This window comes from Sinohyriopsis cumingii, chromosome 2 (genome assembly GCF_028554795.1).
Source record: "Sinohyriopsis cumingii isolate HCF-2022 chromosome 2, ASM2855479v2, whole genome shotgun sequence".
Taxonomy (NCBI): Eukaryota; Metazoa; Mollusca; class Bivalvia; order Unionida; family Unionidae; genus Sinohyriopsis; species Sinohyriopsis cumingii.
The window spans coordinates 49,264,632-49,281,215 of NC_142962.1; the positions used below are offsets into that span (position 1 = coordinate 49,264,632).

The 16,584-nt window shown below is 36.1% G+C and overlaps 1 protein-coding gene and 1 long non-coding RNA gene across 4 annotated transcripts in view; one reads left to right on the top strand and one right to left on the bottom strand.

Moving 5' to 3' along the window:
• Positions 1–803, bottom strand: part of LOC149804807 (uncharacterized) — a 47,268-nt gene extending 46,465 nt beyond the window's left edge. The window contains exon 1 of the long non-coding RNA XR_016414480.1: positions 562–803. This is a non-coding gene — a long non-coding RNA (uncharacterized LOC149804807). The remainder of the gene's footprint in view (positions 1–561) is intronic.
• The window catches only part of LOC149804804 (TNF receptor-associated factor 3-like), a 222,455-nt gene that overhangs the window by 117,534 nt on the left and 88,337 nt on the right, over positions 1–16,584 (top strand). For 2 of the 3 annotated variants that reach the window (XM_089944776.1, XM_089944769.1), the window contains exons 3-4: positions 4,595–4,685; positions 5,080–5,202. In XM_089944776.1, the coding sequence (XP_089800902.1) occupies positions 4,645–4,685; positions 5,080–5,202 (164 nt within the window). In that variant the 5' untranslated portion in view covers positions 4,595–4,644. Of the gene's footprint in view, positions 1–1,107; positions 1,248–4,594; positions 4,686–5,079; positions 5,203–16,584 lie in introns of those variants that run through there. The other variant, XM_089944787.1, reaches the window with a different exon arrangement.

Genomic DNA, 16,584 nt, shown 5'->3' on the forward strand with positions numbered 1-16,584 from the left:
ATGATAATTTGTTCAAAGTCAGTATTGTACATGGGAACAAACTGAACTTTAAACAGTTCTGTAAAAAGGAAGATGAGGGTAAATCTGTAATGTGGCACATCAACCACGTAACCAACTTTCGAGGCATCCCAGTACGCCCTAATGTTGGTGTCAGGAATGGAAAGTAGCAATGTGTCATATACGGGTTAATATATACACAGAAAAACCGAAATACACAACAAAATACACATGTTTTTACATGTTCTCTGAGTATATATCGGTGTACACACTGAAATTATTTGTTTGTGTTTGAATAATAATATAGAGCAACATGTAGATACATGTGTATTTCGGTGTTTATTGTAATCGGTCATATATTACATAGACGCAGTACCATAAAGTTTTTACTACAATTGCAAGTGTCCGTTGGATGTAGACTTAACATGAGTTGTGTATCTTCCCATCCCGAGTGTAGTCAGCAGACACAATTCGCTGTTATTTATTTATTACTTGGTGTATTATATTTTCTTAATATCAGAAACTGTATAATTTATTGATTAAATTTGTTAAAAGTTAAGTTACCCTGACAGATTTGCTTCGCTTTCCCGGTCTGTCCGGAACGGCATGGGTGCATCGAAAAACTGAAACGCTCTTTTGGTACCGGTCCGTTTTGACCCTGATCCGTATACGATATTGCGCTGATGATCCAACCTATATATCCTTGGTGCAAGAACACCATATGAGCCGCGGCATTTTTTTTTCTTTCATCTACATGCACGGGGGTCCGTTACAAACAAAATTAGGAGTCTAACTTGTAATAATATTGTTTTCTAATTTTCTATGTAACGAACTCCTATGTCTACATGTGCATGAAACACGTGTTATTGATTCTGCACCAAATGAATCGGGTGCTACTTTCATTTTTGGGGGCTCCTAGGTCTGTAAAAATACTAAAATTGCATCAATATAATTTGTCTATATTTTTTTTAATTACATATAGGATAAGCTCTCAAAAGATATTTTAACTAAAATTTTACTTTTCATTATTAACCAATTATGGACCACCAAACCTGTATATACTCTAATATTTGTGCATCCATTTGTAGACTGGTTGACAGTTTTGCCATACAATTAGTACCGTGTGTCCTGCAAGGTAATGATCCAACAGAGTCCATAATACCAGCGTTCATGCCAGTCTTTTTCCAAACGTGGAGTAAAGAGAGAGAGAGGGTGACACTGCTGTTATTCTGATTTGTATATTTTCGGGGGTTTGTATTGCTAATTTTAAGTAAGCTTTAAAATAGTTTTCTCAACATTTTCAGTTACGATAAAAGAAACATCATTGAGCAGAATATATTGTAACCGTCATTGTAAATGTAATATGGATACCAAACAATGAGTGTAACATTCCTGTATTGCAAACTCTGTGAGTTAAAGGAATCACAAGCAAGTGCGTACTGCTTGCAGTTACTACTTTTGAACACTCCACACAATGGTCCATACCAATGGATGCATTGATATCATTTAAATTGTGGGTTGTATATATTTGACCATTTACAAAAGAATGTGACTGCACCTCATGGTTAATCAAACTCGCAAAGTTTGCATCTCATTAATGATTAACTAACAATAGTATAAGTCACATGAGTAATGTCTGCACATTTACTCGTTTTAAGTTAAATATAAATGGTTCTTTTTAAAATTTCACTAATTTTCTTTAACCAAAATCTGTTCAGTCCTGATTATTGAATGTTCTGCACCTTAACTGTGACCAAGAAACTTCTAGAAGAAAATATGAATTGGTATGGACTTTCACAGTGTGGCCATGTACTAAACTTGGATCAAAATAAGAGCATGTCAAGTGGAATTGTCACAGTCGAGGGTAGTTGTTGTTGGTGTGGGAATTAATGCCATTTTTCAGCACACGATAGGCTATGCATGGCGGCCAGTATTAATGGTGGAGGAAGAACCCGGGAAGAACCACCGACCCACGAGAAGCTACTGGCAAGCTTTCTCACAATCACATACCCACATTGGCCGAATCCAAGACTCGAACCCATGCAGACAGAGGTGAGATGGCAGTGATCCGTAACAGAGAGCGCTTTAGACCACTCTGCCACTACAGTCGAGGGTAGTACAGATTTGTTCATGAATATGCATACTTTCACTGTGACATCACAACATTCAATCTGGATTATACTGGATCACACCTTTAGGTTCATTTAATCCAAAAATGTCTGTTGAGTGAGCAAATGAAGTTTTAGTGCAGTATTTAATTTACTCGAGGCTCCTCAGAAACTTTGTATATATATATACTAAATAAACCTTATGTACTAAAACTTGTTATTGTTTTTGTCTTAATTGATATTTATTAATTGATGTTTATGACACTAATGCGGAGTAATGGTCCAGTTATTTGCATCTAACAGTAAACTTTATAAAGAGGTCAGATTTGAACCGGACATTAGCCTTGTAAGAGGGTCTAAGATATGTTTGGTCCCAATATTGGCTGATTAAATTTATTGAAACAAAATGTGTAATGCACTGAATAAGTGAAGCTCTGAAATATTTTATACCCTAGATGGATTTGTACTTGAACATGTTGAATCATAGAGATGTAGGAATGACTGTTCAACATTCATTAAAGCCAAGCATTGATATTGAATTGATGTTGTTTTTTTTTAAATGTAGCTTTTAAAAATTTTCAGTCATATCATTATGGTGTTTGCAGTGTGGCAGTTTATAGTGATGTCTAGCACTGGGGCATCATGATGTAGACACTAACCTCTTAATGCTGATCGCCGAGCAAGGCAACTGTTAGTTCCACATTCATATTGAAAATAAAGTCAGAAAAGTATATCAGAAAATTGGAATTATTTGTAGTTGTTTTACGAATTTCACACCAAAAACAATTTGTGCCTTGTAAGGAAATCACCACTCTCTTTAGATTACCCATCTGCAACTTGAAGTCCAAGGCTAAAAGGAGATTTTCAAAAACTTGAAATAGTTAAAGAAAAGTACATGGGTTTATGCATGTAAGCAACTTTAGTACTTTCGTTAGAGTTATGATTAACTCAATCAGATTACTTTGGCAGGTTTTTAAATGAAATTTATAAGACTCCATAAAACATTTCAAGAATGGTTACATTTCTACAAGAGAACATGTTAAAAAATTGCAAAAGCAATGTAGTAGAAAAAGTTTGAAAGTAATATTTTTTTAACCATGTTGTTCAAGATTGGAACAGTAATTTACCCAGTAATCAGACCCAAGCCAAAAACATCATGTAGTCTTTAAATAGAAGACAAGAGCAGACCTTTAAGGCATCTTCTGATCAACCAGCCATCAGGTAACCATGTTTGTTCAAGAAATTCAAGCAAATATGATTAAAATGGACACCTATGTCCTGGATTTATTGATTTATACAATAAATATTCACTGCTAAAGCATTGCTTTGAATAAATCATTGAAGAGTGAGACTAGTGCATGGTTTTGTACAATTGTCTGCTTAAACAATTGTGTCCATTGTTCAGGTCTCAGTTAACTCGTGGAAATTGTACCAAACTGCAGTAGTCTTACTTGACAATGATTCAAAGATATAATGCTGGAAAAGTGGATATTTATTGCAGATATGATTTCATCCATGCCTATGATCTTGTCTTCCATACTGAAATATCAGTTTCTTCATGCTTGAGAAATCATTCTCCTCAAGAACTTTGAACATTTGAGTCTCCCTGCCTGTATAGTACATTGGAAATAAATGCAGTAGTGTTTTTGTTGAAGGTTTCGTCATCTTTACATTTAATGGAAAAGTAAATATTTATTGTTGAGGTCAATCATCCATGTCACATGGGCCCATGATGATAACATGTTTTACAATTTTGTTAAAAAACAAAATACAGGTATGGCTATTTGCATTTTGTTTTTTTCTAAATGAGCACGCTTTTCAACCTGGTAGGGGCCACTAAGCCTCACTCTTTCCATTTCTTGAATGACTATAGTTTCATGTTGATTTTTCTGATACCTAGTAATGCTCAGTTGTCACCAATCTGAGTTTGTTTATGCTGTTTTAATTCCATCCGAATCATTATTTCCCAGTTTTTAAAATGTACTAGTAAAGCTGTTTCCATTTACAAATGGATCAAATGTGGCAATTTTTTGAAGTTGTTAAACCACCAGAGGAAAAAAACCCAACACATTTGAATGAAAATTACATTAAACAAATGAATAATGCTTATGATATGGGGAATGCACAGACAAATGTTTTAGCAGCAGACATGGATACAAGATGAGCTGTTTCATGATGAGAACAGTTTTATATATTTTAGCTGTTGTGCAAAGTTGGAAAGAACAAAAGATCTGTACTTCTGATTTATGAATGATTGTTTTGTGGGAAGGACTATTGAAAATTCAGCAGGACTAATGAACATTTCACTCCATAAGTCCTTCAGGCTACAAAAAAAATTTGTAACATTTTTGGATTTACCTTTTTTCAGACTGCTGTATTTTGTCCCCTTTTGAAGGAGATTTATCGAGGAGAGACTCTCTGAAGACAAATATTGGTCCTTGTATGTAATTTTGACAAAAAGTCTTTAGTTATGTTTCTCTCTTTTCAAGATTGTCTCTGGTGATTCAACAGATAAAATGGATATGCCCTCACTGGAAGAATGAGGATAATAATAACATCTGTAAGGACAAAAAGGACTCGGTATGTAACATTGCTGTCTTCTACCTTTTCAATAAAATGCAGCAGAAATAGCACATCTGTTCATCTGTACTTTATCTCTCTGTTATGCTGTATAACTTCTGTCACACTTTTCATTATGTGATACAAATTTAAAGCCAGTTATTAAAAGACCTGGTCCAAATCTTTGTTGGTAGTTTGCACTAAAGGTAAGCAAGAAGCCTATCACTTTTGGTGACAACGTTTCTAAGGTCACTGACTGAAAGAAGAGAAGTCAACTAATTTTTTTGATGATAATTAATGTTTACAGTGAGTAGTGGAGACTACTAAAAGTTGAGGTGAGCTATGTAATTATTGATTACACTCTTTTTCTAAGTAATTGTTCATATATCTTAAGTGCATAATCCCTTTTTTGCAGATATTTTACAGTGGATTTTTTAAACAAAGGCTATCAACTAGAGTGCATTTCTGAAGGAAAGGATTTTTTATTCCTAATCTTCTTGGTTTTGTTGTCACTGAACTGTTTCTGCTTGACTCTAAGGTTAGTTCATTAAGTTGTGTTTTTCTTCCTTTTTTATATATGCCATAAGGAAGAGTGTATTATATTGTGATGTTGTCTGTCCATCTGTTACCAATTTAATTCCAAGTAAGAACTAAAGTTATCAATCATGTACATTTACCAAATTGTGTTGATGACTTTTACTCTAAGTAATGAGGAACTCTATCAATTTCAGGGTAAAATTGTTGAATGCCATGGTAAATATTACTGAAGGAAATTGTTTCTGTAAAAAAAAAAAAATTGAGTTCTGCACCATCTGCAGTTAACTATCTTTGCTGATGGGGTGAGTGAGAAGTCAGATGTAACAGTCACTAACAGTAAAAATGACTGCCATACAATACATAGTTTTCACTTTTCCAAGAGGAAATGTCCTGAACACATGATGAAAAATGTTTCCTCCATTTGGGGTGCATTAAAAAAGATTCCAGAAGACTCAAATGTCCATGGGGGACACCCAGTACACACTGATGATGTGCACTGCCATCTTCATTCTTTTTTTGGGTGAATATCTTGTATGTTCAACATTGTTTTATCCACCCCGTTGTGGATGATTGAGCATATTTCTATTTTATTTTTGTGCTATGTCATTTATAAATGTTAGGATGGAGTTTTTTCACTATTTAAGCTGTTGTCAGGGATGGCACTGGCTTTAAAAAAAGCTGTCGCCCAAAAAAATCACCAAACTCAATATTGTGTCGCCAGTTTTCAAAAAATGTTGCCATTTTCATAATACAGTAAAACCTGTTATGAGAGACCACCCCTTCTGCCAACCAAAAGCAGACTCGCAAGACAGGTCTCTCATAAGAGGTGTGTGAAAATGGACTGGTTTTCAGGGTCAGTAGTTAGCATTGTTGAAAAATAAATAATACCCATACTCACTGTACATGTATCATATCCTTTATTCATAAATCTTGTTAAATATTGCATGCATTCCTCTCAAAATATCTTTATATAATAAAGATATACATCGATCAAACAATGAGAATAAAATTTATATTTCAACATCACATTAATATGTACAAATATGATATGATGTATATATCTTATTCTATACACTTATTCACTTGTTTTTTAAGAAATCCATTATACTTCTTTGTTGACATGTTTTACTCAGCTGTTTGGTCTGAACATGTATCTCGATTTCTGAGCAAAGAAGCAAAATTTTGGGGTCACCATGTTGTAAAGCATATTCTTTAATCTCTTTTAAATGTTCTATGACTGTAGAATGTGAAATAACCTGAAACAGAATTTCACCAACAGATGACTCATTGTCACTGTCCCTCCTTTGCGAACATCATCTTTCACCACTAGGGACCTGTCAGGAAGTCCTCTGTAAAAGAGTCCTGTTTCATCAGCATTAAAAATATCACATAGGTTATACCCTTCTGTGATGGTCGGTAGTCTTTTTTTCCAGTCATCAACTGTCTGTAAATTCACATCAGCTGATTCTCCACTGAGCACACTTGCTGTGATATTGTATCTATTTTTGAAGCTCTCCAAACATCCGTTTGATGCAGCAGAGTCGTCATAATTCAGTTCTGCTGAGATAATTATTGCCTTTTCCTGAATCAACTTTCCACTTACTGGTATGTTTTAACTCCTTGCAACACAAAACCACTCCCATACTCACTCGTTCAGATCTCTGTAAACTGTCCGTCGTGCTGTGGCATATTTCCTCTGTGCTTGTGCACCTTTCTGCCATTCGTTTCTAATGGACTCCTTTTCTTTGATTACATTTTGAACTTGTGTTTTACCGATGCTTAAGCTGACTGCTATTTTGCGAGCAGTCTCCCCTTTTTCATTTCTTTCAATGACATTAATCCTTTCTTCCAGTGTTAAAATTTATCTTTATTTCAGCGGAGGTTCTGCCATTGTTATTAGTATTGATGTTATAAAGACTATCGGTTTTGATCAGGTTTTGGGGAAATGTGGAATAAATATTATGTACCAATGAATGAAACCAAAATACATAATTAACTCATCAAGAAACAATACATTTATTCTGAGACAAAGTTTAAATCAACAGTGTCATAGCTCGATAAACAAAGGTTGCGACCATCTGCACCCAGGTAAACAGATGGTGGCTTGGCGAAACACTAACAAAAGAAATAAAAAATAATTTTAAAATAAATCTGAAAAATGATTCTCACTTACTAGTATTAAAGACAATGAGCTCATTCACCTCCAGGCATTATGGATTAACTGGAAAGACAAACGATGTACTCAAACCTACACTGAAGCCCTTTCAAACGATTTCTCACTGGGACATAAGGACTACTGGCGTTTTGTGAGTTTTCATAAAGATAAAGAAAAAATACAAACATCTAAATTGACTGCGTATATCCATCATTACTCCCTTTGATGTTACTCTTACTGGCTATTCACATGACTTTGGCACTTCAATGGCGGTTAGTGACATTACTTTAGTCTGGTTTACTGCAGTTTACAAATGACACCGTACGCTGGAGTTGTAAATTTCACAAAACTGGTATTGTAGCAAGACATTCTTTTTAAATACTTTATTAGAGCAATCTTTACTATTTATGCAGTCTTTGTTACAAAGGTTTAAATGATGGTTAGAGGTGTTTATCTCGATATATGGTTGTTCAACTATAGTGTTATTTAATGTGCACTTTGTTTGCATACTACATTTATCTTGAGCTCTAGTGTTTACAAAGGATTAAGTTATGGTCAGTGGTGTTAATCTGTTGGTTTTTCTTGGCGATGCGGTCATTCATAGCAGTGTCAAAATGCATATTTTGCCAAGAAATCGTGGTCGCTGGTCGCATTCAGCAGGTGGTCGTTCATAACAGAGCATTTAGATAGTAACATCGATCCGTGCATTACGATTGTGGTCGGAAATGACAGGTGGTCGCTCATGACAGGTTTTACTGTAGGGTACTATTCGTTGATCTCAACATCCTTGGGACCAAGTTGAGATTTTCAGCATAAGCGGATGCTTAGATAAAAGAAAGGGGGTGCTGAAAATAAATTGAAATTTTGCATTCAAGTGAAATTTGTAAGAGATGACCTATTGTCAGTTGCTTGGATTTACACCGAGAAAAAATGGAAATCCCATTAGAAAACAACTAAAACATATTTTTAAAAACCAGTAGTCCTCATTTGATCGATATCCCATTGTTAACCAACACATTAACTTAGTGGCATATGTCAGTATAGTTGTTTGTATGCTTATGTACATGTACTTAAATTGGCCTAGATTTTGGTCAGCTAGAGACAACTACCGTGATGCCGAGGATACCAAGGGGATGAGGTTATTCATAGGGAAATTAAATCCTGTGAACAAATTAAAAAAATTACCATTGTTGTGAGATGTCCCACCTTCATGTAACTCCATGGCCAGATATATATCGTTTCAAAATATTGGAACTTAAATTAGTGTTTTTTAAACCACCTTTGGTAGCGATCATAATCATCAACTTTTTTGCTGCAAACATGAAACTTTCATGTCACAGTAAATATGTTCCAATCACTCTAAAAAATGAAACAATGCTTTTATTTAAGTTTGTTGCCAACTTTCTTTGATCAAAGGTCCTTGGCTTGCTTTGATGAAGGTTCATGTGTTATTAAAGGTGCCTCTAAAACCGCTCTTAGAAGGATCACACAAATGCCCAATTTCTATTGCTGCAGCAAAACCAAATAAATTGTAAAATATTGATTGAGAGAGAATTTTATTTTTCATTTGCCTAGTATATATACAGAATGATCAATGCTTAAAGGGTAATCTGTTTTCTTTGAAATTTCAGCAAAACTTTTTTCTGGTACGTTTTTCAAAAAGGATGAAAAAAATGCCATCATCTGGTAGATTGTAGCTAGTCAGGTAGCATGACTGTTTGGGTTATATTACAGCACAGAGTACTAAGGCCAGACATCAGCATAAGCAGATTATGATATAACAATGCAGTGTTACGATGGTTTGTCAGTATGAACAAAGGATTTGTTTATGTAACAATAGATTCCAGTGCAATTTTATATCCAAATTTGCGGCTTCCTTTCATGGTGTCTTTGAATTTCTCAACTCCAAACCCCAGACTGTACAGTTTTTAACAGCCAAAAATGTTACCACCAAAAAGATTGCCAGATGGTATATTTTGTCGCCAAAAAGGGGGGGAGATCTTAATTTGTGACATAGGTAAAGCCCAGCGTGATCTCTATATTGTGAGTTTTTTAGCATTTGTTCCAGACATGGTGAACAGTTTAGTGTGTTATTTTATTCTCTTTAGCCCTCCACAGGGCCTTAGTGTTTAAGGAAACAAATCAGGTTGTGCCTTTTTTTCACAAGGCAGGGTCAGTATTTTGGTGATATTTTCTTATCCTTGCATAACTGCAGTCTTCGGACTTTCAAGTATATATTTTTTTGTTCCCTGTGAATCATATAATTCACCTTGCCAATATTGTCAAATGTACTTCATTTATACTGGATAAGCAGGTTGCATGCCACTTGTGGTTCACTTATGTCAGTGATTCTCAAACTGTGTGCCGTGAGAGATTTGCAGGTGTGCCATGGGAGTTTTGAAAAATATTTAAAATTGCTAGCATTTTGAAACTTTGAACATATCGAAAAATTAAATGGTAAATCAATGTCGCAAAAGTTAAAAAAGTAACATATATAAAAATGCAATCTCTGTCAGTCTATCATTCATTGATTCCTTTTGTAACGCGAGACATGCAAGATCTCATCCCCGAAATTCTGGACACTCTGAGAGACCTACAATCGGCACTGCAGCATTACTTCCCATCACCTGCAAGCGATGAATATGGATGGGCGATCAATCCATTTGGAAACAACGAAACTACAAATCTTACAAACGAAGAAGAAGAACAGCTCATTGATTTAAAAAACGATAACAAATTTTTGGTCAACATTTCCCAAAAAGATCTTGGATGAGTTTTGGATCTTAATAAGACATATCCTGCAATCAGTTCAAAAGCAAAGTAATTCTGCCATTTGTGTCTTCGTGGTTTTATGAGTTTTGGATTTTCAGCATTGACTGAAATCAAATTGAAACGGGAGAGAGAGACTTCTTAAAATCGGCGATGAAATGGGTGCTTGTTTGTCGACTTTGTAGCCTCGCTTCAGTCTGATTTGCTCTCGAAAGCAGGCACATCCTTCACATTAAATTTAAAATTAAATATATATGTAAAAATAAATATGTTCTTCACCATTAAATTGTTAAATATTTTTATGTGTGCTGTGAAATTTTTTAGATCTTTTTGGTGCGCCGTAAGACAAAAAAATTTCAGAAACACTGACTTATGTTGTGGTCATTTATCAAACTCAAGTCCTTAACTCTTTAGCTTCCAGTAACCTAACTCAGAAATTTTTTCTTTATTTTTAGCAGCTGTAACCTACTGATATTTTGCTAAATAACCATGTGAAAATGACCCAGGAATGGTTATTTCTCTCAGAATATTTGTTTTTTAGACTTAGTCCACATTACCTTATGGAAACAGTTTTTTAAGAAATCTTCATTTCATATTTTCAGAACAAGAAAAAACTATGTCTAAGCAATGTGTGGGTAGGTGTGATCACAGGAAATCCGCCTTGGTACACAATTCCCCACTTGTCTATCCTCCATAAGATATGAAGGGGCTGATGATTATCACTTCTGTAGCCTATGGTTGAACAAGTTCTGGGTTCTTGCCAAGTCAGTAGATTCACAAATAAAGCGAGGAAAAAAGTTGGTGGAAAGTGAGTCCAGCCCTCCCATTACAGAGGAGCAGCACCCTCTCCATTCTGTCAGTTGTACTCTCTCAAGAGGGAGGTGCAGTACCCTCTGAACCAAAAAGGCAGGGCCCCACACACTGTGAATGGGGAGCAGCACCCTCTACTATCCCACAACATGGTATGGCCTGAAAACAAGTTGTGTCCCCTTTCCCCTTATTTGGAGGGGGGGAGCACCCTTTCAGTCCCAGGGCCCTCTTGTCAGCATGATGAGATCTAGTTCCCCATTATCGGGAAAGCTCGGCTCTAATTTGATCAGTTCTGGGAAAACGTCTTACAAACCTTAGCTGCCTGACAAGTTCTTGCACCGGGGACAAGTCTTTGGAGCCTCTATGGTACAGGGATAGAGATTGGGTAGAGTTGCCCGTTCTCTCCTGACTGCTGTTTCATCCCACGGGAGACAGACAATCAGGGTTATAGATAACTGATAAGAGAGGATCGGATCAGCATTCACTTTCCCTATTTTCCCTCTTAGTCACTATGAGATGTTGGACGTTCTGGCACAAGGAAGTGATTGGCCCTATCTCTGCATGCAGTCGTTGACTGCTGGACCTTGGTCACATGGTTAAACAGGTTGGGTCAAAGTAAGGAAGAGATAGATAGACCATCTTCCCATCAAAGTGAGTTGAGAGTCACCCAGATCTGCCTCCTGAGTCCACTGCTAAAAACAGCACACTAGCTCCATAGAAATTACCAATTCAATTTTTTCTCCCCCAACATCTCAGCAACAGGGTCATCAGGGTATGTAGTTGCTTAGTCCTGCCTCCCAGGAAATAGAACAGAACAAAGATGTCCTTTCTGTCCATGTAGATGCACACAAGTTTGACAGCAGGCAGATGTGGTATCCCCTCCCTTCAGATCCCCTTTCCCATCTCACCTGTCAGTCAAAGAGGAAGAGGAAAGTTGGTCCTTTGATAAAGCAGTAAGTGAGGTTATCTGTTGAAAATCATTGTATTCTGTTGACCTGAAAGTTCATTCCAGTTTGGAAAACCTTTCTGGAGCAAACACAGCTGTATCTGTGTTGGGGATGATCAAGATAGTCTATTATGTCCAGCTAGAGCAATTTGTTTTTATTATTCAGCTTCTAAAGGGAGAAGGAAGGGTAGGAAACATCTTTTCCTCCCTGTTATGTATATCTATATTTTGTGTACCCCTTGGTACATGATTGTGTGTATATTATGTGAAGCTCTTATTCATGACTATACACACTGTAATGATCATCTATACTATAAGTTTTAATGATCATCTGTATTCAGGATATTAGATGGTTAATTTTTGTACATGGGTATAAAATTCTGTTTTAAGATATTAAGAGTGTAGAGTGCAAAGGATCTATAATTAGTTGTTGACATGGGTAGTTTATGACCATTGATAATAAGAACTGTTTACCAGTTTGGGGTTATTTCTCATTGGAAGGCTTAGGTTAGGTGGGTAATAAGAATTAAGTTAGATCCCATTGGATGGGTTAAGTCACATGATTACACTGGTCAACAGTGAAATCATTACTGACTTGAAAAGGCCCTAATCTGTAGTATTTTGGTGTGCCGAACACGAATATAACCGTGAAAAATTTGTATTGGCTCTCGTTTTGAAGATATTCATATACCTCATTTTCTGTGTTTCACTGTGTAAATTTCTCCAGTAGGACTGCAGCAACATCCGGAATAATGATGTAACATTGCATAATACCATCATGCTCACATCATCCACAGTTGATTGCATCATTTTCTGATGCAATGCAATACTAATGCCATGCGGCTGCTGAAGTAAGTTGACGTCAGCAGTGTACTATACATGTGTAGGCCTATTATACTAATGCCAGGCGGCTGCTGAAGCTGACGTAAGCAGTGTACTATATAAAGCCCAATCAGATAGGTTCAGCATTTAAAATATTTTAGACGTTTTGCGAGACAGTTCAAGCTACTGTTACATAAAACTTATTATTTTATCCATTTACGTACAATAAAGAACAGTAATGCCTCGAAAGTGTGTTAATACCGCGGACAATTTTTGCTATATTTGTGGGGAAGTGACATTTGCCAACCAGAAGAAAAGTATCAATTCTCAAGTGAAGAAGGCATATCATCTTTACTTCGGATGCAAGGTTGGTGACCAAGACAAGCCTTGGGCTCCGCATATATGCTGTGCTACATGTACAACACAGCTTTCACAGTGGTTGAATTGCAAAAGGTCATCAGTGCCGTTTGCAGTCCCAATGGTGTGGAGAGAGCCAAGCAACCACCTAAATGACTGTTACTTCTGCTTGGTTCCTCCTCTTTCCGGCGGAATAACGAAGCGAAAGAAGTCGAGAATAGTCTACCCAAACATTCCGTCTGCATTGAGACCAGTTCCACATGGTGAGGGACTTCCTATTCCAGAACCTCCAGCAGAATATTCTCTTGATTCATCTGACGAAGATAAAGGTGAGTCGACCTGTTCTTCTCCTGGTCCATCAGCATGCAGTGATCCAGATTTTCACTGTGGTGCATCATCAACCCCACACAGAATAACACAGGAAGAACTAAATGACCTGATTCGCGATTTGGACTTATCAAAGAACAAGGCAGAATTGCTAGGATCAAGACTCCAACAATGGAATCTTCTAGAAGAAGATGTCACAATTACTGCATATCGAAAGCGCCACCAGCAATTGGAGCCTTTCTTCAGAAAGGAAAGTAATCTGATATTCTGTTCCGATATTGAGGGCCTCATGAATGCTTTAAAAATCACTCATGACCCACAAGAATGGAGACTATTTGTGGACTCTTCGAAACTGAGTCTCAAGGCTGTGCTTTTGCACAATGGAAACATTCTTCCATCTATTCCAGTAGCGTATGCTGTCCACATGAAAGAGACATACGATAACTTAAGGCAGCTACTGAATTCCATTGAGTATAACAAGTACAGCTGGCACCTCTGTGGTGATTTGAAGGTAGTTGCCCTTTTAATGGGACTGCAGCAAGGATATACAAAATACATGTGTTTCTTATGCGAGTGGGATAGCCGAGCAAGGGAAATGCACTACATGAGGAAGGAATGGACTCACAGGCAGAATGTAGCCATTGGAGAGAAGAATATCCAACACCCAGCTCTGGTTGAGGCTCAGAAAATCTTGCTACCACCCCTTCACATCAAACTAGGTTTGATGAAGAACTTCGTGAAAGCCATTGACCGGACTTTGCCAGCATTCCGATACCTGCATGAAAAATTCCCTCGACTCAGCGAAGCAAAGATTAAAGAGGGAGTTTTTGTGGGTCCTCAGATTCGAGAGCTTTTCAAAGATGACCGGTTCAACAACTTGCTGGAAGGTGACGCGAAACAAGCATGGAATGCTTTTCGCCTAGTTTCTACAAACTTCCTCGGAAATGTTAGGGCAGAAAACTATAAGGAACTAGTAGAAGACATGTTGATGAAGTATAAGAAACTTGGCTGCAATATGTCTCTAAAGATTCACTTCCTTCATTCCCATTTGGATTTCTTTCCTAGCAACTGTGGTATTGTTAGTGATGAACACGGCGAACGTTTTCATCAAGATATCGCAACAATGGAACAAAGATACCAGGGAAAATGGTCCACTACAATGCTGGCTGACTACTGCTGGACACTCCTCAGAGATGCTCCCGAACAGCTGTACAAGAGACAGGCGAAGAAATCTAAGATGTAGTCAATGACTTGATTTTTTATAGGTAGGCTATTACAGTTGACCTTTTACTATTGGAATGCATTTCGTTATGTAAACATTAATTTCTTGCAGATTACAAAAAAACTAGAGCCAATTTTGCAATTTGACTGTCATATTCGTGTTCAGCACATAAAAATTGATAAGAATTGACTAATTTTATTTCAGTAACATGACTTTTGTAAAAATTTGTTGTCCAGTGTTATATATTTTCAAATATTTGATTGAGTAGTAAGATTGTTACGTGGGGTATATTGTGACATATAGGTTGCAGGTGTACATAAGGAGAGAACTAAGCATCAGTCTGAAGATGTGTTTAATGTTATATTTAGATAATTTGAGAGGAGACTTTTTTGTTAGGATTATTCATTGGAATTACAAAGTACTCATTGGACTAGAACATTATTTTGGACTATTGTGAATTATTCAAAGGAGTTCTGGGCAATGTCATTGTGATAAGTACATTCAAGGATCTGAAATTCATTCAGAACATTTGATTCTTTTTGACATGAATAGTGAATAGAACTTTTTGGGACTATTTTGGATTCACTTCATAATGCTTTAAGTTCCTCTTACATTTTCATTTGATAACTTTGATAATTAAATTATTTAAGTTTTACAAAACTTGGTTTTGCTTCTTGCTGCTACTTAGTTTATGACCATAGAATTGTAACACTCCCCAGGTTCAGCTGATTTTTCAGCCTGCACCATTTCTAGGTGGATTCCATTCATTATCAAGAGAACTTACCTGTTCCTTACAACCTTCTCCTTTTACCTTCACTTTTTAGCTTCCAAAATGAAGGTATTTTCTCGGGGCCCAATGGTTGTTGCTCAGAATGTGGCCTATGCTGATTCCATAACCCAGTAGCCTCTTGTTCTTCAATGAGGGGGACTTCCTTGTGTTTCTTTTACATTCCAAATCATCTAACCTTCCACCATACTGACTAATTCAGCTATGCAGTAGTAATATGTATGGTCTTACTAATATTAAAATGTAGTTTTAATGATGAGCAATTTTAATGATGTAATGCTTTCCTGCTGATACAGCTCTCTTCCATTAAAACACACTTCACTATAATTTGATTCCAGATTTATAACGGAAGCACTATGTACTGGTTTAATGAATTACAAGAAGACAAGTTGATTTTACAGAAAATTCAGTCCTTGTTTATTCAACAGTATATAATTTTGAAGGTCTTTTGTCAACATTTAAATCAACCCGTTTTAAAATGTTTATGATGGATTTTTAACCAGATCATCTTTAGGTGATTAGGTCTTTTGTCAAAATCTTTTCTGATATTTTATTGGCACAGATAAATTTAGGGTTAAACTATTTTCGTTACAAGACAAGATTTTAATTATTTGCGTTTATTATTTTTATACTGTAATAGGATGTTTACATTCTATAAGATGTGTGTGTGTGTATATATATATATATATATATATATTTTGTATAGAATTCTTTAGAATTAAAGGTTTGAAAGGGGAGGAAAAAGAACTAATTTATGTTCATTATGTTGTTCCCAGCTGGCAGCATAATGCATGTCAGCTAAATAAATCGTGTGATACATTTTGTGGTTTTGTACATATCATCTTTTCTTACTTATATATTTTGGGGTCTTGAAAGATAAACATCTTTAGATTTAGAAAATGCATGTTTTACAATCAAAAATGTTTTTTAATTCCATTCAGTAATGGTCATATATGAACCTTGAAAAAAATAATTTCTTCCTGGAAAAACCCTGGAAATGACCTACAAATTTATCTTTAGAAAAGTGTGGGAACCATGCATTAACCAACATTAAAACAATTTTTATTTTTTTTGATTTTCCAAAGTATTTTGTATGGGGACAAAATGGTTCTTCATAAAATTCATCATCCTGCATTTCTGCTTATTGATGGACAGAAATGTCACATTTGAAAGGAGCTCAGAAAAAGT